We start from the raw sequence: 25404 nt of genomic DNA, 5'->3' as shown, positions 1-25404 counted from the left end.
CAGAGTTTTATAATCTTTTAATAACTTGGGCAACAGCTGTGGTTTTGGTGTATCTCAAAGGTGGGGTTCTTTTAAATTATAAAGGATTTTGTATGCTTGAAATCCTAGGAAAAGAAAGAAAAACTGAGTTTAAATATCATGCATTAGTTCATCTTTAAAGAAGTATATAAATCTTATGAGTATAAAACTACATCCACTCTGAGACTTTCACAGGTACAAACCAGCATACACATAATTAAATCGTTTTTATGGGGGATAAAATAACTAAATGCTAGAAGACGAATCTTTGAAACATTGCCTAAAGAGTAAAGAAGTAGGAGAGGGAATTAGAGCAGGAGAAATCTTGTTTGCTGGGGGTGATGCTGCTCACATCTAATGGATAGAGGTCAGGTGCTGCTAAGCATTCTATAATCGTCACAACAAAGAACTGTATGAAATTATAAGAACTCATTATATAAGAATTGTAAGAAATTGTCATTTCTTATATAAATTTTACATGAGAACTATAAGAAAATGTCCTTAGTGCCAAGTTCGAGAAACCCTGCTCTTGGGCCGAACTAGCACTGGGACTAGCTCTCAGCTGATGACCAGGGCAACCGAGAGGAAGACAAGGAAAAAGAAAGAGGCTTTTGTTCTTCCAGCTCAGCCACAAAGTGTCTCTTCCTGTTTGATGGGATGAGGTTATTTTATTCCACACTCAAGGAGCATTTTCCACAAATTGTAGGAGCAAATGTGGAGTTACATACTGCTTAGCTGCTAATTAAAGAATAACACGCGTTCAGTACTGTAAACTACGAAATAAAGTGCCTTCCGTGATAGATTCTGGAGTCGACAATTCTAACAATTTTTGACCGAAAATCCTCTATGGAGCAGTACATAGGTCTTACACATTAGTGTCCATTAGAGTCACTTCAGTGTTTAAAATATTGACGTCCACACCCCACCTCAAGCTCTACTGAAAGGAAAGCTAAGAGATCCCTGCTGTAGAAGACCACGGAATTCGGGGAGCCAGCGCTCCACTTCTCAAGAAAGGACTTAGCTTCTAAAAACATAAAAACTCTCTTCCCCAGTGTATCCCTGAAACAGTCCAGAAGGCTGAATATCCATCCAAAGAGCTACAAAATCTGAGCAACAATGGTACTTACTGCTTCCCTGTAGAGCTTACAAATGCAAAAGTTCAGGATGGTCTGGATGTCTAAATTACGGTCCCTTACCCATCCGAATTAGATCATCCTTCCATCTTTTCAAGGATTTCTGAAATGCTCCTTTCAGCAAAGGCACAGGGTATTCCACTTCCCTAAAACATCTAAGTGCTCTGAATAACCACAGAAGAGTCCTGGAACCACAGATGTGCTGGAAGCGATCTGCTTGGTCAGCCTGACAAGAATCAAGGTACCTGGGTCCCAGCTGGGCCACTGTACTCCTGTGAGCACTTGTGTCTTAATCGCCTCATCTATAAAGTGGAGCTGATAATGCCAGATCTAATGATACCAAGGAGGCTGACTAATAATAGAAAACACCATGAGAGATTATAATAGCGCGGTAAAGCGCCATTGTTCTACACATGCTGGGCAGCTTTATCGTCCCTCCCAGACGGGGGCTGGAGGCTGACATTTATTTAGCTCCTTCTAAAGACCAGCGGTAACCACTAGTACAAAATATATTAAAAGTGAAAATTCATCACTTCCGTGCAATTACTTTTTTCCTGCCCAATTCCCTAAACACGTTCGTTCTATAAATATGCTCAACAAATACTCACATTTTCGCTCATTGTCGTGGCTTTAGATGCAGAACTGCTCTTCCTGTTTGTGGAACAGAAAAGACAATATTTACTACATTATCGCGGCCAATTCTGAAACACATACCCGCTTTTGGTTAATGTTACTTCCATCTATTTTCTCAACGGGAGGATGAACATTTATCTTAGCCAGGTACAACCCCGCTCCCCGCCCAGCAAGTCTAACTGAATTTCTTCTATTTATAAACAATATTCACAGAGAAAACCATGCAACGAAATATCAGTATGTGTGAACCTTGTGTCTATTTATAGCCTAGGGCTTGATACTAACGACTTTTGTGGAGTATGCAAACCAGAAACTTCACTTTTATCTCATCAACTTATTAGTGTTTATCATTTTGAAAGCGTAATCATAATCTCAAATTTCATTTTATTTCTATGGAAAGAAAGTTTTACAGGGTGACTATGGTTCCAGTTATCTGTTAATGGGCTGAACTGTGCCCGCACCAAATAGTCATCTGTTCAAGTCCCAACCCCACCCCCTCCTCCAGTACCTCAGAATGTGACCGAATTAGCAGACAGGGTCTTTAAAGAGATAATTAAATTAAAATGAAGTAATTAGGGTGGGCCTTAATCCAACATGACTGGTGTCCTTATGAGAAGAGGAGATGCAAACAGGAGAGGGAAGACCACGTGAAGACAGGTCTTAAAGACACCCTCAGAAGTAACCAATTCTGCTGCTATCTTGATCCTGGACTTCCAGTCTCCAGAACAGAACAAGGAGAAATAAATTTCTGTTTTTTAAGCCACCAGTCTGTGGCACTTTTAAGGCAATCCTAACAAACTAACGCAACATCCAATTTATTATCCAACAGGTTTTGAGGGGCATGGATTTGACAAATGGGAGGTGTGTCTAGGCATACAGATTCTACCTCCAGATTATTGTCTGGGTTAGAGATACTCTGCTCAAGGGTCTCCAGTGACTTCCCACCTCACTCAGAACCAAAGCCGAACTCCTGACAACTGCCTGGAAGAGGCTCCATGTAACCTGGCCCCCCTACACTGCTTGTGCACATTTATCTCCGCTTTGCCTTGTCCTCACTCTGTTCCAACCACATGGCCCCCTTGGTGTTCCTGCCTCAAGACCTTTCTCAAAGTCCCCTCATCTGTGAGGCCCTCCCTAACCACTCTAAAACAATTTTTTTTTCTGGTGAAATGTGTCAATTTTATTAAAATCTATTCTATTTTAATCTGCACATTTGATTATAGTAGTCAGCTAACTATGTACAAAGATGATATAGTCCATATGCTAATATACTCTGTTTGATAATGCTGTGCTTAGAATTTTGCATTTATGCTAGTGACCAAGATTGAAACACATGTTCTCTTCTTACATAAGCCATATCTGTTTTTTTTTCTTTTAATTCTTATTTTTTATTCAAGTGCAGTCGATTCACAATGTTAGTTTCATGTGTACAGCAACGATCCAGTTATACATATATATATAAATATTTTTTCAGATTCTTTTCCATTATAGCTCATTACAAGAAACTGAACATAGTTCCCTGTGCTATACAGTAGGTCTCTTGTTTATCTGTTCTACATACAGTAATGTGTATCTATTAATCCCAAGCTCCTAATCCATCCCTACCCCCTCTGCCCCGCTGGTAACAACAGATTGTTTTCTGTGTCCGTTAGTCTATTTCTGCCTAACTACCCTATTTAAAAGGACAGTCTCCACTCCTCCCAGTGCATTCTCTATTCTCTTACCTGCTTTTCTCCATAATCCTTATCACAACCTGACATCCTGTAGAGTTCACATATGTGTTAGCTTTCTGCCTCTCTAGTAGATTGTAAGCTCCATGAGGCAGAGGGCTTTCTCTGGCCTATTTTATTCACTGCAGTGTTGTCAGTCCCTGGGACAGTGTTGGGCACATAATTGGTATTCAATTAAATGTAAAAATGACTGTTAGGGAAAATTTTATTTGAACATTTTAAATTTAGCAAAATACAGAAAAAACAAACATTTTTAAGTAGTACTACAGAAATGCCTACGAAGTCAAAGGAGCGACTGTATTTCTTCTGTAGGTAATTAAACATAAATAACAAGTAGGCATGAGGTAGGATGTGTTTCCTGATGAATCTGAATCACTTCCCATAGAATTAAACCCATACAAATAACTCAACTTCTCACTTTTGACTTTAAATGGATGATTAACAAAGAAGTAGTTGATATGGGAGAAAGCATGAATTAAGAAAGTATACTTACTGGAAGGAAGTTCCTTCTGCAAAAGAATAAGTATATATCATTAATACAAGAATTTACATAGTATACAGATTCATAAAAAAGTGAGTTTTGCCGTAATTTATTTTTCTCAATTTTTATTCTTACTTGCTGACATTTATACCTTCTAAATCGAGGGTTGGCAAACTTTTTCTGTAAGGGACTACAAGGCAAATGTTTTAGGCTTTGTAGGCAGAGGTAAAAATTGAGGATATTAAGTAGATACTTATATAACAAAGAGAAAACAAATTTCCCAAAGATTTTATCAATGGATTCAAAATACAATAATAGTAATCAAAGTCTTACAACACATGTCTACTAATTCAAAGAATGGAGTTCTTTTCGGAGAGAGGATAACATTTCTCTTAATTGGGGTTCAAAGTTAGTGTTCTCTGTTGTCAAACAGATTGCAGTGTTCATCTGTAAACACCATTCTTAGCTTGTGAGCCATAGAAAATCAGCTGGCAGACGGGTTTTCTGCTAGATGAAAATGGGAGTAACATTTTTAGCTAGTGAACTACTAATTTTCACATCAAATCTTTAATTGATTGAGGATTTTAAGAAAAATTTACCAAGTCTTCAGTAAAAATACTCAGATATTCTTTGCAAGTAGAGACAAAGACACCAGTGTACTTTCACTGGTGACCAGCAGGGGGACCCAGCCAGACTACATTACTCGGGACTAGACCAGAGCACCATATAAAAAAACAGCTGTTAATTCACAGAGCAGTTATTTTTAATTATAGAGAAATACCCCTGAAGCCATGTTCATGGAAACTTTTTTATAATACTTAATGCCTACTTATAGATATTATTAGAAAAAAAAAAGAAACCCCTCTTAAATTTAAGTTTTATTTTGGTATAAAATATTTCTTAAACCTAAATTCCAAAATTAATGTTCACTATAAAACAGTGGGTCTAGAACTGGTCCATGCTATCAATTTATTAATTCATTAAAAAATTCTACTTTATTCACGATTCCTAATGGACCTGATGGAGTTCTGCAGCTTTTAAGGTCTCAGGTAATTTTAAAGACGGGAAGTAAAGAAATGGCATTAAGAGACTAAAACATTTTAAAATTTCACACATTTACATCAAACCTGTTGTATCCCCAAATGGGAGTTACAAGACAGCTAAGCTTGAAGAATTAAAAACCTCAGAAGGAACTGTAATACAATAGGTTTCTAGTTTTTATTGAACAATTCTCTTCTAAATACATTTGTGCTAAATTTGACATTCAACATTCCACTGTTCTGCACTGATGAAACATTTCACAGATTTATTTCAATGAAATTTCTTATCATAAAACTAGAAATTAATTTACATCTTGAGATGTACAATTCATAACTTAAACTAAAAGGATCTTAAATATGTGTACATATACTATAAATATCCAACCACGTTGAGCATCTCTCAGTATCGCTGTACCAGGGCGCCTCTCACAGATGCCGTGGTGTTTCCCGGAATGCTGAGATGAGACAGCGCTGCCTTTCCTCCCTGTCTGCCAAGGTGCTTCATGACTCACCTGTGTGTCATCTGGAATATTTTCTACCACAGAAAAATCAGTGAAAAATACTCTCCAGAGTTTGTGAGAACTTCTTAGGGGAAACAGTGACTCATAAGAAAACTCTATATCTGCAGGAAGCTGTCTAGCAAAGAGTGAAATTCACTTACTTGAAAAGTAGCCTTTCCTCTGAGCATAGCACACGCCGAGGCCACAGACAGAAATCACTAAGGCCCCAACTACTACGGCTGCTATGATGCCACTTATGTTGAGATCATCTGGAATGCAAAATAAACCATGCATGAATTCGTGTCACAGAGATGGACAGATGGAGTCATTAAACTGAAAAAGCTCTGAAAAGCTCCCTTTCGGAGCTATACCATAAATGTGGATAGTTTCATGCTTTTGAAGCCTGTTCAACTCACTCATTTCCAGGACGTGGTACAAAATTGATTGAAAATTTAACCTAATTTTTGCAAGAATCTTAAATTTTAAAAAGTTCTATGAGCCAGAAGGAAAAAAAAATGTATGGCATTCTCTTGTGTTCATGTGGAGATGTAATCCTATACGATTAAATATCAGGTTGGAAGTGAGCTTTGAAGTTCAGTGAGTTCAAGAATTCTACTGCCTCACTCCCCTCAAATTTTACTTAAAATTCCTCTACATCATCATCTGTGTCAATTTCCCAAATATGGAAAACTCATCCAGCCCCAAAGAAAGCACTGTTGTTCTATAAAACTACGTGTCAGAAACATCTTTCTTGAATTTATGTGGGTGTGTGCGTGTGTACACATGCGAACACATACACACCCACATACATATATGCTGTAAAACTGTTATCCCATTAAGTTAAAAATTACTTAAACTCCCCAAGGCTTTTTCCTGTTGCTACTAAGTCATCTTTCCTCCAACCGACCATAACTGCACTTTTTTGAACCTAAGTTTGAAATCACTACCACATTATCAACTTGTGAGGTTTTTCCAATTACTGATTCAGTTGCCCAAGAATGAGATGATTAACCTTCTGAGGTTAACATTTCTGCAGCTGGGAAATGCATCAGAAATACTCTCATTCAAGTCATTAATAAAATGATAAACATGACTTTGGGAAAGAACTATTTAATAGGCTATTAGACATCTCTCGTCATATAACAAAATTTACTAGCATGCTCTGGGTGAGGGATCCAACTACTTGTGAATCCATCTACACGTTTAATTTGGGTTCCACTTTTCCATCTTGTCCATAAGGATTTCATATGAGCCACACTTTTCCATCATTTAAACACTTCTTATGTATTGATTAATATGCAAATAGCCTACACTTTTTAAAGGAACAAAAGGGTTCTTTTTTAAAAAGCAAGTATTTATTAACATACAATTAAATAATAAGTTGGAGAAAATATTAGATAGCATTTTCTCAATAGTAATTTTAGATATTTTAAAGCAGTGCACATTTGGGGAAAGATTTTTTAAGAAATATTATTTAAGTGAGTCTGCTTATCATAAAACTTCCTGGTCTTAAATTTTTTCCTAATGCCAAATGTTACTAATTTTTTCAGCTACCTCTCAAATATTAACTAATTTTTTTTAAAAGGGATAAATCCTTTGGAAGGCTGAGTAATTTGACTAGAAGAAAAGACATTAATTATTATTGCTTGGTATAAACTCAGTTCATATTTGCTTTGGTATTGGGAGGTTGAGATTCAGCTATTTATTCACTTGGGTAAAATAGTAACAGAGAGGGAAAAAAATCCACAGTAGTCATAGTCTAAGGCAAAATGAAATTAGTAACTGAATAAAACTCCTGAGAACCAAACTGTGTACCTACTGTTTTCTTTGTAATAGTCAATGAATTTGACATCTATGCAGGGTTCAAGCTAAAGGCAAATTCTAACCAAAAAAGCTCTTACCCTGTCAGTACTAAGTCGTGGTATAAATATTATTTTACTTTCTTCAATAGAAGATGGAAGACTTCTAAGTTAGAGGTAAACTGTGTTCATCCCATTTGCCGCTTACTGTGAGTTTTTGAGCAAGTCATATGCCCACCTTATGCCTCATAAAGAGAAAATTTAATAACACATATGAAAATATTGTTCTTTCTTAAAAAAAAATCACGATAAAAGGAAGGTATCACTATTCTAATCGAAAGGAAAGGAACCAAATGCTAAAATGCTAAGTGTGAGTAGAATCTTCTGGAGTTGTACAATGAAGCAGCTCGGGAACAATCAGCAAATCCATGATTTTCTCTCTTCCTACATTTCAAAAAGGATTTAGTTAGAACGGTTAACAGATCTGGTTTTGGTTATAAGTTATTGGTGATAACTCACAAAACTGGAAATGCAACTGCATGAATTATGTATTTCCAAAGATGTGAATTCCAAACCAAGGGTGTGAACACCTAGGATCAATGGATGAGCTTTAAACAAAATAATTTTAACTCTGAAGCCAATTTTTACCAGAAAGGGTAGATATGTGGAAATCATGTTCAAATTAAAATGATACTATTAGTGAAACACAGGCTTCTAAATTTTGTCATGTATTTATTTACTGCATGCTACGAAAATGTAACTAGTATGTCAAAACCATGACTTCACAAATAATATTTCTTAAGATGAGGCTAAATCAGGCTTTGAAATTAAACACAATCATTTAAAGAAAAACTAAAAAGTAATATGAATTTTTCTATTAACTCCAAAGCAGCATTGAGAGATTTTTTCTGATAATTTAAGCAAATGCTTATGTTTGACTATAAATGTCAGCACTTGAATGAGTCTGGTTAATGGTAGGTATCCCTGAATTTTAAGAAGACCTGAAATTCAAACTTACTTGTGGAAATGAGAGTATTCGATTGAATATCTTCTACTTTAGGAGATCCTGAAGTCTAACAAGATTATGTTTTCTTTAAAAAAATTATGCTGAGAATTTAACTGTGCACAGACAATACAAACTATGCCCACATGTCTGTATACCTCAAAACGCATTGGAAAAAAATGAATTTCTGACTCCACCAAGCTGAGGACAGGCTCCTGAACTGAGGGGTGCCCTCAATCTTCTGCTTCCGGACACAGCCTCCCTGAGTGATCGTTCACCCCTCGGTGCCACCTCCAGCTCACCCCTCTCTATTACACAATCGTTTTCAAAACACATACAAGAGAGAATTCAACCAAATTACTAAAAATAAAATGAGAAAGAAGTTTGCTCTGAAACTCATCTAATCGGAAGAGATTCTTGGGCCCAAATTTTATTGGACTCTAAGAAGCTTGTTTTGTGAAATATAATATATGGCAGCTATGTTTTATAGCAAACTAGATCCATAACCATATTTAACATGTCTTTTGGGGTGATTACTCTGAGATAAGTACAAGCATAGTATTTCAGGGGGTTGAGAAAATTAACAGTTAAAATAGCCAATACTTAGATAGAGCTCACAATATGCCAATGCCATTCTTCTAACACTTTTGAATATTAATTATTTGAATCTCCACACCAACCCTATGAGGACGGTATATTACTATGTAATTAACTTGCCCAAGAGCATACAGTGAAAAAGCAGAACCAGGATTTGAACCCCTGCTCCAAATCCTTGACCCCGGGCAATTTACAAGACTCTTAGTTTTTGTTTGAAGGAGGATTTCTCAGATGAGCATATTTTAAAAATAATACTTGAAAAATTTAAAAAATCTGTAAAATATAAAGATAAGTCTCCTTGGCTTGTTTGGAAGCTGGATTGAAACAGCATCTTTGCTCTTGGTAACACGTTATGTCAAGCTGATTTTAAACATTTATCCTATTGATCCTTCAAATCTCTCAGCCCTTACCTACCCCTTGCTCCTTCCACCCTCGAATATGGTATTTGCATGTTCTAACTGCAAACGATTCATCCCTCCCACTATTTCGTGCTTACCTACTTGCATTCGTTTCCCACGACACCTGCGGTGTCCAACGGAATTACGGGCTTCGCAGGCGTATTCGCCACTGTCCAGTTTTGAAACAGTATTAAATTGCTATTTGGGGAAGAAAAATAAGTATGTTTTTAAGCAATACATCTATCAATAGACACCTAAAATAACTGTTTTCCTTAAATTTAGCATTGTTAGTCTTTCCTTTTTAATGACTTAGGACTTTATTATACCTTTGCTGAGAATTTAAAAACCTGCCACTCCTTCAAGGAGTAATTAGCTAGGCCTCCTGTCTAATTTGACAGAGAAAGACTTAAACAGATATGGGTAAGTGTCTTTTTGTGTGTGTGATACTGAGAAAGCAGTACGTTAGGAAGGCAGTAGGCATTTTTTAAAGTTTACAGCACATGGTAGTGCTCAGTATTCTAGGCATTTCTAATTCCTAGGAAACACCATTTATAAATGAAGGCCTTGCTGGCCTTAAAGAACAGTTTTCTAAGTCACAAGTAAGTTTACGGCAGCAGCCAACAATGAACACTTCCTCTAAAGACAGTAGTTTAGGGCCTAGGAAAGCCTTAATCAATGCTGTTTACTGGATTATAAATTCCATCAGCCGTTGAATTTTTGAAAATTCTGAAAAGATCAAGTGTAACCCTTGCTCCATCTATTCCCTGCCAAAGCAACTGAAAGATAAGACTTTGATACAATAAGCTTCATAATTGTTACTAGCAGTGTTAGCATCTTGGAAAATTTCTGGAAGGAAGGAAAGAAGGGTGGGTAGAGGGATGGATGGATAGATGGGGATGGATAGATGGATGGAAGGCCAGAAGTTAGTTAGTTAGGAGGGAGGAAATGCAGTGTGTCCTGGCCACTTAAAAGGATCCTGCCAGGACCAGCACAGAGGGTGAGAATCATCCTTCCAGCACCCTCCATTCACACCCTCAAAACCGCAGTGGTCACCACTGTCTGCATCCTTGAGAGGCCATGATCCTCTAAGGAGCACATCCTCACTGTCTGGTACCCACACATGAGGTATGTTCCTGAAAACAGCCTTCTCCTCTTCTCCTTACCCACTACTGACACCCCTCTTCCTCCTGTGTACCTCAACATGGTGCAACAGAAAGCTTCTCTTGTGTATTCTCACCATATGGAATCAACCCTCAAAGCCAGACTTCTTTACAAATCATTCACCATGAACTCAGAGCCAAGGTTATGTATAAACCACAAGCTAGGCTCAAACTGGAAATGATCTCCCAGCACATAACTGGTGATTAAAAAGGAGCCATTGTCATCCACACAGAGTCTTTGTTTGGCAAGTTTCTCAGAAAATAACCCATCCTGGTTCTGCCCTGGTGCCTCCCTTTGACATCACAGATATTTCAAGGGTTGAGGTTGACTGAGGAAAGTGAATCTATTTCATCTCAGACCTGCGTTGGGGCTTTTTAGCACCTGCTCTGAGAAAAACTAAATTTGAAAAGTAAATATAGCCAAGTGTGACTGCAGGTTTTCTGCCCAATTTCTCGGTGTAAAGATCACTCGGAGCTGCTGACTGAGCCTGCTGACTGGGCAGGGCCAGGGCAGGGCCTCCTTCCTTCAGGAGTAGCTGAGATGCTGATTTTTTAAGTCACTTTATCAATACGCTTGATTAGTTACCAGGGGATCCAGTTTCTAAATATCATTGTGCACTTGGAGACTGAAGGAATGAAAGGAAACATTAGACCATCCTTATAAAATTCATTAAAATTTTTATTACCATGCCTTTAAGATTCTTTGATTATAGTGATGCTAGTGAGTCTGCATCGCTGGAAGTCAGACATGTTTAAACTGACATATTATTTTGAATGAAAAAAACAAAAAGCCTCAAATTTTTTTTTTAAAACATAGAAAGGTTCAAATTTAATGATCTTTTTTGTAAACTCCTCATCTCTACCCTAAAAAGTCAGGGACAAAACAGTAAAAATGTCATTAACTTTGAAGAATTTATTTCTAGATTTCCAGTAGGATTCCTTAGAAAGGCTTTTCAGTCATCAGACAATCTGCCTAAATCCAAAGCAACAGATACTCAAGTCACAGAGTCCGTTGCTGACGAACTAGCCATGGCACAGTTTAATGACACAGACATCCTATCATAGGTTAGCAACAGTCACTATTCTCACGTGGCTGGCACTGAGGTCAGCGTGTCCCTAAGTGTTCGTGAACTTCCCTGATATTATAAAAATGAACACACTTAGTACCTTCCCTGGCCTGATCCATCACCATGAATCCATGCCAGCCTGTTTCAGGTCCCTGGCACAGACCTCGGTGTGCCCGGCTCCCTAGGTCTCTGTCTTGTCTTCCCATCTCCTGGGGCAGCTTTTCCCATCACTTCTCTGTGCGAGCACCGTCATCTTTCCTGCTACCCCTTCCTTTCTCTACTTAACAAGCAACGGTATCAGCCTTCTGTTCTCCATCACTTCAGTTCTAATAATTTCTCTTTCCAAATGCAAGACAGTTATTAGGTCAACGCTTGAAATGACCTTACCAGAGTTCCAGATTTTGTGTTCACTGTATATGAGCTGTTGGTGCCTTGGGAGCCGAGTTTGGGATTCCCCAACAAACGGATGCCATCCTTAAACCACGTGTATTCAGGAGCTGGATTGCCTTCTTTGTCTTGACATCGCAGCTCTACCACAGTTCCACTCAGCGCAGAGTTGGGTACTTCACATGACGGAACTGCTGGAGCCACTGGAGGATGGACGGCAGATGGTACTGGTTATTGACAAGCTAAACGCGGGTTTTAACAGCCAAGTGAAGATGGACTTATTGGACGTCTGTGATAGAGACCTGTCTCCTTTCTTCATAGGCGCACAGCTAGAGCACATTTGCTAGCCCCTCTGCAGCCAGATGGGGTCACCTGCATGACTTCCGGCCAATGGAACGTGGGGAAAAGAGATACATGCTATTCCCCAGCCTGAGTATAATTCTCCATCACTCATTCTCCTCACCCCTCCACTACCAAGTATGTGTGGTGACCTCAGAAAGCTATGTAGTAAAGACGCCAGATCTACATTAGCTTGGGTCTCTAATGATTTCGTGAAGTAGATCAATGTAATTCCACCACTACCTATCTCTGGCCCAACTACTTAGACTTTGCTTACATGAGAAAGAAACTTCTATTATGTAAGCCACTCAGGGCTGACGTGTTATAATTAGCAAACGTTACATTAGCTACTACAACAGCTATTCTTTGTTAGATAAACAATCTCTGCTTCTCCCCTCCCCAATGGTTTTAATGTATTATTACCAACTATATTTAAATAAGTCAATCTTGAGGATATTTTCAGGACCAGTACTCAAAACTAAAATCCTGTTCAGGCCAGCACAGAGAATAGCTGTGTTAGGGTTATTCCTGTCCCAGGGATTTGTAAACCAGACTTTACTTAAATCCAGGACGCCCCAGTCATGTCTGTGATAGGCAGAATTCTAACACAGTTGGGCCCCCAAGATCCCCGGCCCTGGTGTTTATATAGTTTCTCTCAGTTATTTAGTCAGACATTAATCTAAATACTCTGAAGGGATTTTAGAGTTGTAATTAAGGTCCTAAATCTATTGTCTTTAAGATAGAAAGATTACTTACATGGGTCTGATCTAATCCCATGACCTCTTTCAAAGGAGTTTTCTCTGGTTGGTAACAGAAGGGAAATGCAGAGATTCAAAACACAAGAAGGATGCAACACACTTTTGTTAGACTGTAGATGGGGAGGACCACGTGGCAAGGAATGTGATGGCTCTAGGAACTGAGTGTGGCCCCCAGCTGATAGCCAGCCTGGAATGGGGACCTTGGTTCTGCAACCAAGGAACTGAAATCTGCTAACAACAAGAATGCGCTTGACATTGGCAGCAGATTGTCCCCTCAGAGCCTCCAGCCAAGAATGCAGCTCAGCTGACTCCTTGATCTCTGTGCCCCGAGATACCCTGGGCAGAGAACCCAGCCATGTTCTAAGCTCCAAGTTTCTGATCATTTGTTCTAGAGCAACAGAAGATGCCTGCTGAATCTTCTGCAAGTTTTACCGATTTAAATTTCTTCTCTACTAGTGTAGTGCTAGTATTTGAGAACGAGCCTGGACTATGTAGAAAAAGGAAAAGGAGTTATTTATTCTCTTTGCTTGGCAGTTAATACCAACACCTGTGGAGCAGAACAGATCATGTTCCTCCACCAGTTGTCATGCTGGGCGGTTATTATCCATCAGTTGTTTTTTTCTTTTTTCTTTTCCCCTTTCTTTTGTTTTTCTGTATCAGTGATTTTTAGAGTAACTAAATGTATTAGCTTTGGAGTTAACCCCATCAGGATCCAAAGCCTGGTCCAGACACTTAACTAGCTGGGCAGCCTTGGGAGAACCACTTAGCATCTATTTCCTCATCTGTAAAACTCAGGTTGTCAATGAAGATTAAGTAAAATCACATACACGAAAGAGCCCAGCACATACTAGCTGCACAGTAAATGTTAGTTTCCTTTCTTTACCAAAAAGACTTCTGTCCTTCTCTGGTCTACTTTTTGCTTTTATTGCTTTTCTATCATCTCACTTGAGACATTTTATATGGCAAAAGAATTACGACATATGCTGAAAGCAACCGAAAGATAAACCCTTGGGGAAAATGCTTCTACATACAGTGTAGGACCACTAAGATTTATTTCAATTGTAAGTGAAAAGAGATTTTGTCCTAATTAATTAATAACAGTAACATTTCAGCAGCCAATGAGGTGAAGAGGAAAAATAGCCAAAATTTTTTTCAGGCAAGGTGGTGCTGGTGGTCCGCTTTTATAACTTTACCTTCCTGGCCCCAACTGTGTCCCCGCCCCAGGGCTGGGTGAGGGGGACAAGGGTGGGGAACAGTAATCACACAGATACAAGCACATCACCTAATACTTCTAGAGTGACCGTATCCTCTTCCAGGTTTTGACCTTGTTCAGCTGGGGCACTGACTTCACAACGGTATTTCCCAGCATCCTTTCTTGTAACATTTTTGATCCGGATGCTAAAATCGATCATCTCAGCTCGATCTTTAAAATCACCTTTTAGAAAAAGAAGACAATGACATTAATAACGATGCAATAACATTCTGTCTGCTACCTTCCTTTCATCTCTCAGTAACCAACACATTTATTTTCCTATTAGCTCAATTGAAAAACTTAAAAATTATATATGAGTGCTATTTCAAATTTCTTTTTCTTATAATGTCATACTGTTCACAAAAGAACGTTCAGTTCCATACTCCCATATTTTACTTTAAGGAATTCAGTCCTCAGTCCTCCCCTCTCCCCTTTCTAGGATGCTTATAAAAATATTCATATCTTCAAAAGATGCTGCAAAGCCTAGTTCAATTAGCTGGGATGGTAACTTTATGTGTGGTGGCTCACACCATGCTGCCACAGAAGAGGTGACAAGGTTATTTTACCACCTTCTTTTGGTTGGTTTTTGATAGCCGTGTATATGAAATTCAAATCGTGTTTTGTATGACGTTCAGGTGCCAGATTGACAATTATAGAAAATTCAAGAAAAGACAGCTGTTCTATTATCTCCCTGCTGTCTGTGGTCTATCTTGTCAGATAAGAACCAGAGGGATATTTTAAATTTTCTATGAACTTTAAACATTTGTTCACTTGTTTAATTCTCTAAAATGAAAGTAACACATGGTATTTTAAAATAATAACACATTCATAACAGTTACTAAGTTATAGCACCAACTTTTGAAATATTTATAATGGAGAATTTCAAGTATACACAAAATTAGGGAGTATAGTAAAATAAACCTCGGTGTTCCCATCACCCAACTATAACAGTCATCAATGCATGGCCTATCTTATTTTATTGGTGCCTTTAAACACTGGATTATTTTAAGCCAATCCCAGACATCACTGTATTTCATTCATCATTATCAACACTTTAAATTAAAGCTCATATATCCAACAATAAGGGTAGGAGTGTAAAGAAATGTCTAACAAATAAACAATTTTAAAAAGAAAGTGCCAGATAAAGTTAATTGTATTTACCCTCCACTAAGTCCTACCTCCCTAGGCTTCTCAGTGATGGCTTTCTCGGTGGTGATACGGAAACAGGGTGAATTATCACAGCTAAGCAGTGACCTTCCATCCCAGCCCCACACCATCTTTTCTTCTTTGCTCTCAAGAGTTTAACCTACTGGGCCAGCGAGAACAATTACACCTTATATCCTCTAGGAGTGAGCTGAGAAATGAGGGGTCCAGGGCCACCATGGAGTCCACCTACTTCTGTTCCCTGTCCTCTGTTGTGGTGGCTGCTGTGATTTGGGTCTCAGTCCCTGTTAGTTTCATCTCACACTTACAGAGACACATTTTCAGTCAGCAGCCACATCCTGCTCTCGCTGGTTAAAGAAAGGATCTGGGGTACTCGGCCCTCTCTTATTCTCACCTCGTCAGGTCCCCAGCTTCTTACCTTGAAGAGCCTGTTGATAATAAACAAAGGAGACACTCCGCCCCAGTTTCTTCCACTCTAGTCTGGAGGAGACGGCCTTCTTTGGGTATTTACAGGCTAAAATAGCCTCTAGGAACAACAACAAAAATGCTTGTTTTCTAATTGTCCCTGTGAAGTTATATTTTACTTATTTAATAAACTTTTTAACATCCTTAAATTATCCTTTGATATTTTAATTCGTTCATTCTTTCATTCACAAGTTACCTCACCAGGTACCAGGCTGGCTTAATTCAAAGATGAACTGAAAGCGTTATGACTCTTGCACATAATTATCTGTGACACCACGCTACCTTCCCTAGCTCTTGAGCCTCAGCGACCATCTGTAAAATAAGGAAGTAAGTCACAGAGTTGTTGTGAGTCTTCAGATACAATAATAAATGCCAAGCCTCCCCACGGTAAGTCCTTGACAAGTGGCAGCTATGATTAATTATTTCTCTTTTTCTTCCCAGTCTCAGTCTACAAGTTTATAGTTTGGTAGAAGAGATAAATAAGATAATGTCATTTCAGTCCAATGTGACGAGGGCCAGGACGGAGGTGAGCAGTGGGGGCTTCACACCTAGTGCTGAGGAGAGGCATTCAGTCTAGCCCAGGCCACGCTGTGGAACCCACCCCAAACGTCCCTTCAACACGCTACATTCTCCCTCAGATCCCTTCTTTGATAATAACTCTGCAAATACATTAATACAAACCCAATACGGTCTTTTTTTTTTTTTTTTAAATGGAGGTACTGGGGATTGAACCCAGGACCTTGTGCATGCTCAGCACACACTCTACCACTAAGCTGCATGCTCCCCCAGTATGGTCTTCTAATAAATGATTGACTCCTACTCCTCTCCTCAGTCCAGAAAAGTTATTAAAAGGTCTAATCTTGGCATCAAGTTTAACTGCCTCAGTATAGCTCCCCAAGGTCCCTTTACCACAGGAAATTTACTGCAGTTGCATTGTTGAAGAATTCCTGGAACCACCCAAGGAACGAACCCCTTCTCTTAACTGTCCAAACAAGGTGACTGAGGGAGGAGCAGCCCGGGACCTGTCTGCCAGCTGCTTCAAGGTGCCACATAGAAACCTCTAGTCCTAAATCTTTTAAAAATACCTTTCAGCCAGGCTCTCTAGAGTGTCACCTTCCTATTTCTAAGACTTTTTTTTCCCTCCAAAATGCATAGTTTGACCTAAAAAACCCAGTATCTTTTATGAGAAGTGAAATTATGTAAAAATTCTTTCCATATCTCTGATTTTGATGTTAAGCAGATTTAATGCCATTAAAAACAATAATTCAGGATACCACATGATACAGTAGAGTAGAGAGCAATACTTATAAATATTTATCCCAGGTTTTATTAAAAATATACATATAGACATAGACCAAAAGCCTGTAGGAATATGTATGAAAATATCAACCCAGAGGTGATTTCTGTGGGACAGAATTACGATTTTTTCTGTTACATGTAGTTTCAAATTTTATTTTTAGTTCCACACATATTGCTAGAAATATAGAAATAGAATAATAAGTAATGGAAAGCAGAAAGTAAGACAGAGAAAAGAAAGGCAAGGGAAAAAAATCCAAAAGTTGCTTTCAAGGAGGCCTAAAGTTTGAAAGCAGGCTTTACATTACAAACAGACATCATTTTACAGGCATGTTTACAATTATGCCGCACAGACAAATGTGTGCTGTGGGACTTGTCTGAGGAAGCAGGGTTCTGTGCTGTTGATTAAGGAGAATGGGCGGTGGTTTTCCGGAGTCTTGAGTTTTAGATAGGTTTCCTTCCCGTATTTTGTTGAGTTTCCAACAATTTAACACACACCCACACTCATTATTTTGCCCATACTCCTAGGTCTTAGGAATAAATTTATCAAATAATCACATTGTTTCATATATTTACCTAGACACACACACTCCTTTTTGTGAATTCTTCCTGATTCCTATCCTCATTGCTCTGTGGAAAACCTCTGCAGAAATTATATTACAAAATGTAACCAATGGTTTTCTTGAGTGCAGTCACTCCACTCCTGCCTCAGTCTCATTGACCATATAAAATGTGGAGAAATGGTCTACTCAGTTTGTCCAAAATATATTGGGTACTTGCTATGTGTCTGACACTGTCCTCCAGCTAGAACAGGGAGCAAACCAAAGTTTCCTGCCCTTTGGGACCTTAGAATTTGCAGGGGGTCAGACACAGAAGAAACAACATAAAGTGAATTGTACAGTATGTTAAAAGGTCATGAGGGCTATGGAAATACCGTAGAGTAGGTCAGAGTACAGGAAGTTCGGGAATGCTGGGGGACGGGGGTGCGATTTAAAAAAACAGAATAGTCAAAGTTCACCTCATTTAGAAGGTGACATTTGACCAATGACTTTAAAAGAAGGAATTTGAATTTAGAATTTTCCATGTGGTTCTCTGGGAGTGTTCCAAGCAGGGGACTACCTTGACCTCCAAAACTGTGAGAAACAGTAAATCTACTGGAATCATAGGGTCAACATCTCAGGAAAAAGAACTAAGTGAACTTAGAGCCAACTACCATGGACTCTCCTTTCTATTTCAGCCAAAATTCAACGTTCTGGCCAGCAGAATTTCTGTATCTAGCCCCCAGGGTTACTATACCATATTCATAATAGAGTTTAAGGCATGGGTTTTGGAGTTAGACCTCTGTCATAAACTAGATGAGTAATATTGAGCAAATTGTTTAGGTTTTTTAAAAAATTAGAACAACAGTACACATCCCACAAAGTTGTGTAAAGATTGTGCACATGGTACTTTGTAGAAAGTACATGCTCTGTAAATGGTCAGTATCACTCTCACCCATGAGGCACTTCTCTTACTTAGAGTTGTAAGCTTGTCTTGACATGATAGAAATCCATACTTAATACCATCACAAATTTCCCCCTCAAATTACTCAGATCTGAACTAAAATGTTGCCTGTGTTTGAGACAACAAAGAAAATAATACAAACATAAATCATACTTTGTCCAAGTAGGCATATTAACACAGAAAAAAAATGCGCCAAGTTTTTCTCTTAAGATGATCATTACATTGCCAAAAATATCTGTTTCAGTCTGGATTGAGAAGAGAGAATTCTTTGTTTAGAAAACGCATGTTTTCAACATGCAGCAAAAGAATCACTTTGAGGAGTCACGTAGAAACATTAGGAATTTTAATTTTTCTAAGATTCTATATTGCTGACTATCATTTGATTTTTTTAAAATGTTCTTTTTTTTTTATTTGATTTTATTCTCTGTGCTCCGGTTAAAAATCATCAAAAATCTTACATAATGCAAGAAGAGAATGGGGACTATGAAAGTAGCTCTGAAGAATTAGCATAAATTACCTCTGTGAAGAAAAGCATGCTGTTAAATTCTGATTTATCGCTCTCAGGGTTGAACACCCTCTGTGTAAGGCGACTCATGTTATTTATAAGCCTAGCAGAGCAGACCTCATTTTACTCGATTTGCTTTTGGCATCACTGTGGGAAGTGATAGAGAAAAGCCATACTGAAAAGAAGGAATTAATTAATTTATGATTGACTGGCATCAGAGAGACAAGAGACAAAAAAATTGAATGAATTGGGGGGAACACACATATGCAGATACATAAATCATAAAATATTTCAGACTTTAAGTAAAATTAAGTTACTGTGTAAAATATCCTAGACGTGAAATGTGGAAGAAGATAGAAATTAATTTTGCTTTCTGGAAAGCCATGTCGGAATGATTGGAGCACATATAAAATAGAATAAAAAAAATTACATTTAATTTTTAATTAAAAAGGAGCAGAGGTGAAACCAAAAAAATAGAAAACACTTATTTGGGAGTAAAAAAAGACCAACGTTTGATGGCAAAAAATATAGAAGGATTTTCTATATTAAAAATAAAACACACATTTTAAAGTGATATAAAAGGTACAGGATTTTCATTTAAAGTGATGGAAACATTTTGGAATGAGATAGAGGTGGTGCTCACACAACACTGTGGTTGTAATAAATGCCACTGAATTGTTCACTTTAACATGATGGGTTTTGTTATGTGAATTTCTCCTTGATACATTTTTTTTAAAGTAATGTTAAGACTCAAGAGTATACTTTTGGCATCCTAATTCAGGTATCCTGGCATAGGGCCTGGGGATCCAGGGACGAATATGCACAGTATCCAGCTGGACCCAACAATAAGAACCTCCCGGAAAATAAAAGTAGGAGAAATTAACTTCATTTCCTTTGTCCCACGTGGACATCCTGACCTACCTTTTCCTCGCACTGTGCTCAGTCATTGGCTTTTCCAGTCTCCTTTTGGGCACCTCACCCAGCCCTGTTTTTCTTCCCTATAAGTACTCCATTCTCCCAAATTACTTCCAATCATTAATTCCTTTTCCCCGCCTCTCCCCATTTCAGACTAATTCCTGATGAAGAGTAAGTGTTTTCTTAGCTTAATCATGTAAACTATTAGGACTTAAAAGAAACTGATTAACCTAAATACTTACTTAAAGTGAATGACAGGCTGGTTCTTATTACAGTATATTTTTACTCAACAAGCACGGAGAACAACTTGCTAGACGCCAGGCACTCCTGTAAGCACTGGTTAAACAGTAGTTCATTTAATTCCTCCTCGCCCCAGCCCTCTTTTTTAATCTTTGTCTCTTTACTCCAAACCTCTCTCTCTCCAACTCCAGAACATAAGGCATGCCTGAAGAAGAGGGATCGGACATTTGAAACCTGTTTCTGAAGTGCTTATGATCTAAAGAAACATTGTATTTAAGAAACAGTAATCCTGGTTGTCCACTATTATTAACGTGTTGTAGGTAAAAGATCCTTCAGAAAAGTAGTAGACTGTCAATATTTGAAGTAAATTTATAAAAGCTTATAATTCTTTTTGGTTATTAGAGCTTTACAAGATTTTTTAAATTGTAATAAAATACACATCACTTAAAATTTACCATCTTAATGATTTTAACTATACAGTTCAGTAGCATTAAATATATTCACATTGTTGTGCGATCAAACTCCAGAACTATTGCATCTTGCAAAATTGATACTTTATACCCATTAAATACCAACTTATCCCTTATAAATATTTTAAGCAGCTAAAATAAATAATAAAACGATACCTCCAAATAGGATATATCAATGTTACCTTAAATACATGGAGTTTTGCATCTTAAATACAAAGGGTTTGCAGTGCTAATTTCCCTTTGCCAAATCTAGCTGGTTGGAAACTTTGCGAGATCTTTGCCTCCCAGTTTTACAAATTAGACTGGCTTTGTTGCAGGTACTTTATGTAATAAGAGACCTTCTTTGTACAGCAGGTCTTTCGTGGAATGTCCAGAATTTCCACTGAGGAGGTGGAGAGAGAGTTCTCAGGTGGAAACCGCAGCAGGGAGCAGCCTCTGAGGCAGAGGAGTCAGTGTGAAGAGAGGTGGAGGTTTCTCACAGACAGACACACATGCCACCCTGGTGAGTTCTTTAAACAACACAGCCCATGAAAATCAGTAAGGTACTCTACCTTGATACTCTATCGCTGTGACTACTTGATGATCTTTTGGGGCAGAGAATCCACAGGCCTTATGATCTGGAAGATTCAAACAGATAGGATAATTAAAAGAGTGCAAAAGGGCATTTTCGAATGTTTGAATGGGATGCAAGATTAGAGAAAACAGGCCTGAAGCTGGGTAACAGTTTCACACAACTCATACCCCATAACTTTTAAAGTATCTAAATAGGACGAGCCAGGACAAACTATGGGGGTTTTTTTTTTCCATCTTCTATATTGTAGTTTTGCCCTTCAAGCATTTCCCAAAGCAGAACTCATGAATCTCTTTGACCCCCTCCCCGCCCCTACAGATACTGCATTGCCACAAGCAGGAATAAGAGTTTATATCCATCATTCAGCCTAATATATGATTTATTAGTGTCATCAATATAGCTCCCTGCAAATAAAAGCTCATTATTTTAGTGCCTTATGTATTAATCCAAGCTGCTTTGCAAACTTATCCCTGAGTATCTCTGTATCACATAGAATTGAGTCATTTAACATATGTTTGACTATGAAATGTATACATAATATATAATGTTTATAAACTTTGTACATAACATTATGATGAAAAATGCAAACAGAACATCTCTAGATCCCCCCCCCCCAAAACATTTCAATGTTTTTCCAGAGTTGGTCTATAGGATTGAAATGACTAACAGACTATGGTGGGTAATGGGGTCTATGATGATGATGATGATGATGGTGGTGGTGGTGGTGGTGGTGGTGGTGACGATATTATCATCACTCTCCTAGACTTACACAGAAGTTTTCATTTTAAAAAGTGCTTCCATGCACTTTCAAAAAAAAATCTGATAAAATTCAATATTCGAAACAACTTGGCGTGATAGGCAGGATTAAGATTTAAACGATAAAGCAGCAGGAATGAAACATTTCTCATTCCATCTTTGATGTGTATCATTTTGTGTTATTTCACTTCAAGGATGTTTAAAAATAATTTAAGTCACTCCCTATTAGTGTGCACCTCTGAAATATAAATGCTATGAGGGCAAGGTTCTGTGTTGTATCCTCTGATGGAGTCCAAACACCTAGAATAGTGCCTGGCCTAAAGCAAGGCACAATACACATTTATTGAACCAATGACTGAGACCACTCCTTACTGTCTACTAATGAGAAGAATCCAGGAAGTGGGGCTCAGAGCAAAATGCTGCTAATGAAGAGTTCCAAGAGACAAGCAACTCTTTAGGGGAGGTGTCACAGGTCAACCATACTGGATTGGTGTTAATTATTTTAATGTAAAGCATTCTTGCTGATCATCTGAGGAAACAATGTAGGAAAAGAATAATCCAACCACTGTCCACCCAAAAAAATCATATATAAAATAACCTAAGACCAAATTAAACTCATCAGAAAACTGTAAAGAAGGTTATTTCTTGAAGATATATTTCTGCAGTTTACTAGAAACACTAGTTCTCTGCTCACGCTACCATATGTCTTCTGTCTTCATATAATTTAATGACCTTGTTTTCACCAAGGCAAAAATGACGTCTCTATTGCCATATTCAACGGACACTTTCAGTTTTTATCTTACTTGATCTCTGTAACATCTGACTCTGTTGACTCCCTTGGGTTCTGTGACATAATCCTTTCCTGGTCCTCATTCTGCCTCTGTGTTATCTTCCTCCTTGTTCTGCTCATCCACGCATCCATCTGTTTATCCTTTCATCCATTCATCCAGAAACTGCTTTCCTGACTCAGCTAACTCCTTTTTATATAATCTTTTATATTCTTATCGATTCAACTACTATTTATTTGCTGAAAAGCCCTAAATCTGTACTGCTAGTTCTAATCTTTCTCCTGAGATTGGATCCATAAACTCCTCTTTCTCTTGGGTTTCTGTATCTCCATTTCCTATAAGCACCGAAAAACTCATGGGCAACACCGAACTTTGCTTGTCCCTGAACTTTGTTTTCTTTCTGCAATTCCCAATACTGTGAAAGACACCACAATCCATGTGGTCACCCATGCTAGGGAATCAGGCATCGGCCATGAGGTACTTATTCTCTCATCCATTTACTCATCAGTTTCCACCTACAGACTGAGAATTGTGTGTCATCCAGGACAAGGTTTTGAAATATTTGCCCTTTCTCTTCTTTGCCCTGCCCACCTTCATGTTGCCAAGTGTTCTTTGCCTCAGGGAGGGGATGTGGGTAGTCAAAACCAGAGAGAGAAGAGCAGAGTACTTCCTGCCTTTCCACATTTAGAAACCCTAGCCATGAGGAAAATGGAAATGACTCACAGCTTCGGCAAACATCTGAGAGAAACCATCATGAGTGAAATACACTTTCTTCCTGGACTCGGGGTAGACAGGAGGAAAGTGAGTTGGAGGACGTGGAACTTAGTGGGCTTTCGAGAAAGAACAAAAGCTGCTAACATTTATCAAGTACTTGGGTGTTAGGCAACGTTCCAAAAGCTTTACAAATACTAACACATTTAACTGTCACAACAGCTCTCTGTGGTAGGGCACCATTTTTAATCCACATTTTTTCAGGTGAGGAAACTGAGGCACAGAGAGGGTAAGAAACTTAGCAAAGGTTATATAAGTAGTAAGTAGTGGAGTTGGGACTTGAACTTATCCAAATTATACCCAAAGCCCACATTGTTTATTATTATACTATACTGGGCCCCAAATCACGATCCCCCCAAGCTGAACTATGAGGAAGGACAAAGAGGCCAGGTGGAAAGCCTTTCCAATGAAGGCAAAGGACTGGCTCAGAAGCATAACAGGAAGGTGGAAGCTAACAGGCTGTGACTGGAGGGGTAGGACATGAAGCAAATCTCAGAGGGAAGGCTCTAGACAAGGGTTTCTCAGTGTTGACACTACTGAAATTTGGGACTGGATCATTCTTCGTCGTGGGAGGCTGTCCTGTGCATTGCAGGATGCTTTCCAGTATTGCTGGCTTCCACTCACTGGATGCCAGTAGCATCCTTACCCACCTACCTCAAGTCATGACAACCAAAACTGTTCCTAGATTTTGCCAAATGTCCCCTGAGGGTGGGATGGGGAGCTCATACCTGGTTGAGAACCACTGCTCTAGACTTACAGCTAGGCTGGTTGGAAGACCTAGGAATGGAAATAAACAAATAGACTTAAGGAGGGCAAGGAACCATGAGTTGAAGGATTTTGAAAGTTCCTATGAGATCAGAATCTCTTTATTATCAAATAATTTATTGTACTTCTGGGAAGGAGAGAAAAATCTTTCATATGACATGGCATCTTTGAATCATTCATCTATGTGGACACTGACATGTAAATTAGTTTCCCACTGTGCTAGATTACATCTCTCCTAAAGAAAACATGCTATTCTTGATAATTTTTCCCTCTCTTCTCTCTCCCTTGGAAGCCTGGGTAGCAAATCTAATTGTGAAGTTAAAAATCTGAAAAATCTACAAACCTCAAATGTCTAGCTCCAGCATTCAACCTTGTTAAACTATTTAGGTTCCACATATCTCTCAAGTGCAAACATCTGCATAAGGGAAACTGGCAAATCTTGTGTCTATGTGAAGAATGTAGAGCTGAACTGGTATTTTTTATTGACACTTTCAATATATTTGAATAAAGCAGTAACCCATGTAGCTCGGCCTTCGAGAGGTACCAGGGCCACCAAAGAGTAATTTCACAATAATTCTTTGGCTTGTGTATTTCAAAACCCATGAAATCTTCTAAAGATGTCTTTTAATGTACTATATTCTCCCTTTTCCATATCCTTCTGTCATATTCTAGCATATGACCCATGGCCCTCTGTACCCCTCCCTGACCATGCCTTTCTTTTCCAGCTTCTCCTCTCCTTCCACAATTTTATTTCATAGAGTCCAGAGGGAGGGTTTGGATTTTTAGAGAGCAGAGGAAGGGAAGAGGCTAAGTTAGCCAAGCCAGAATCCTCTTAAATGAGCTGGAGGAATGTCTGGGCCTCATGAGTCCTTGTTGAATTATACCAACATTTAAATGACA

The 25404-nt window shown here is 38.5% G+C and overlaps 1 protein-coding gene across 1 annotated transcript in view; it reads right to left on the bottom strand.

The window, feature by feature from the left end:
• The window catches only part of JAM2 (junctional adhesion molecule 2), a 50240-nt gene continuing 24836 nt past the window's right edge, over nt 1-25404 (bottom strand). The window contains exons 2-10 of the mRNA XM_072967987.1: nt 21405-21470; nt 15878-15985; nt 14326-14478; nt 11947-12149; nt 9431-9530; nt 5697-5804; nt 4008-4023; nt 1760-1802; nt 1-104 (exon numbers count right to left, since the gene is read on the bottom strand). Of these exons, the coding sequence (XP_072824088.1) occupies nt 72-104; nt 1760-1802; nt 4008-4023; nt 5697-5804; nt 9431-9530; nt 11947-12149; nt 14326-14478; nt 15878-15985; nt 21405-21470 (830 nt within the window). The 3' untranslated portion in view covers nt 1-71. The remainder of the gene's footprint in view (nt 105-1759; nt 1803-4007; nt 4024-5696; nt 5805-9430; nt 9531-11946; nt 12150-14325; nt 14479-15877; nt 15986-21404; nt 21471-25404) is intronic.

This window comes from Vicugna pacos, chromosome 1 (assembly GCF_048564905.1).
Source record: "Vicugna pacos chromosome 1, VicPac4, whole genome shotgun sequence".
Taxonomy (NCBI): domain Eukaryota; kingdom Metazoa; phylum Chordata; class Mammalia; order Artiodactyla; family Camelidae; genus Vicugna; species Vicugna pacos.
Note: the sequence above shows the minus strand (reverse complement) of the source record. Positions and strands in the feature narration are given on the sequence as shown.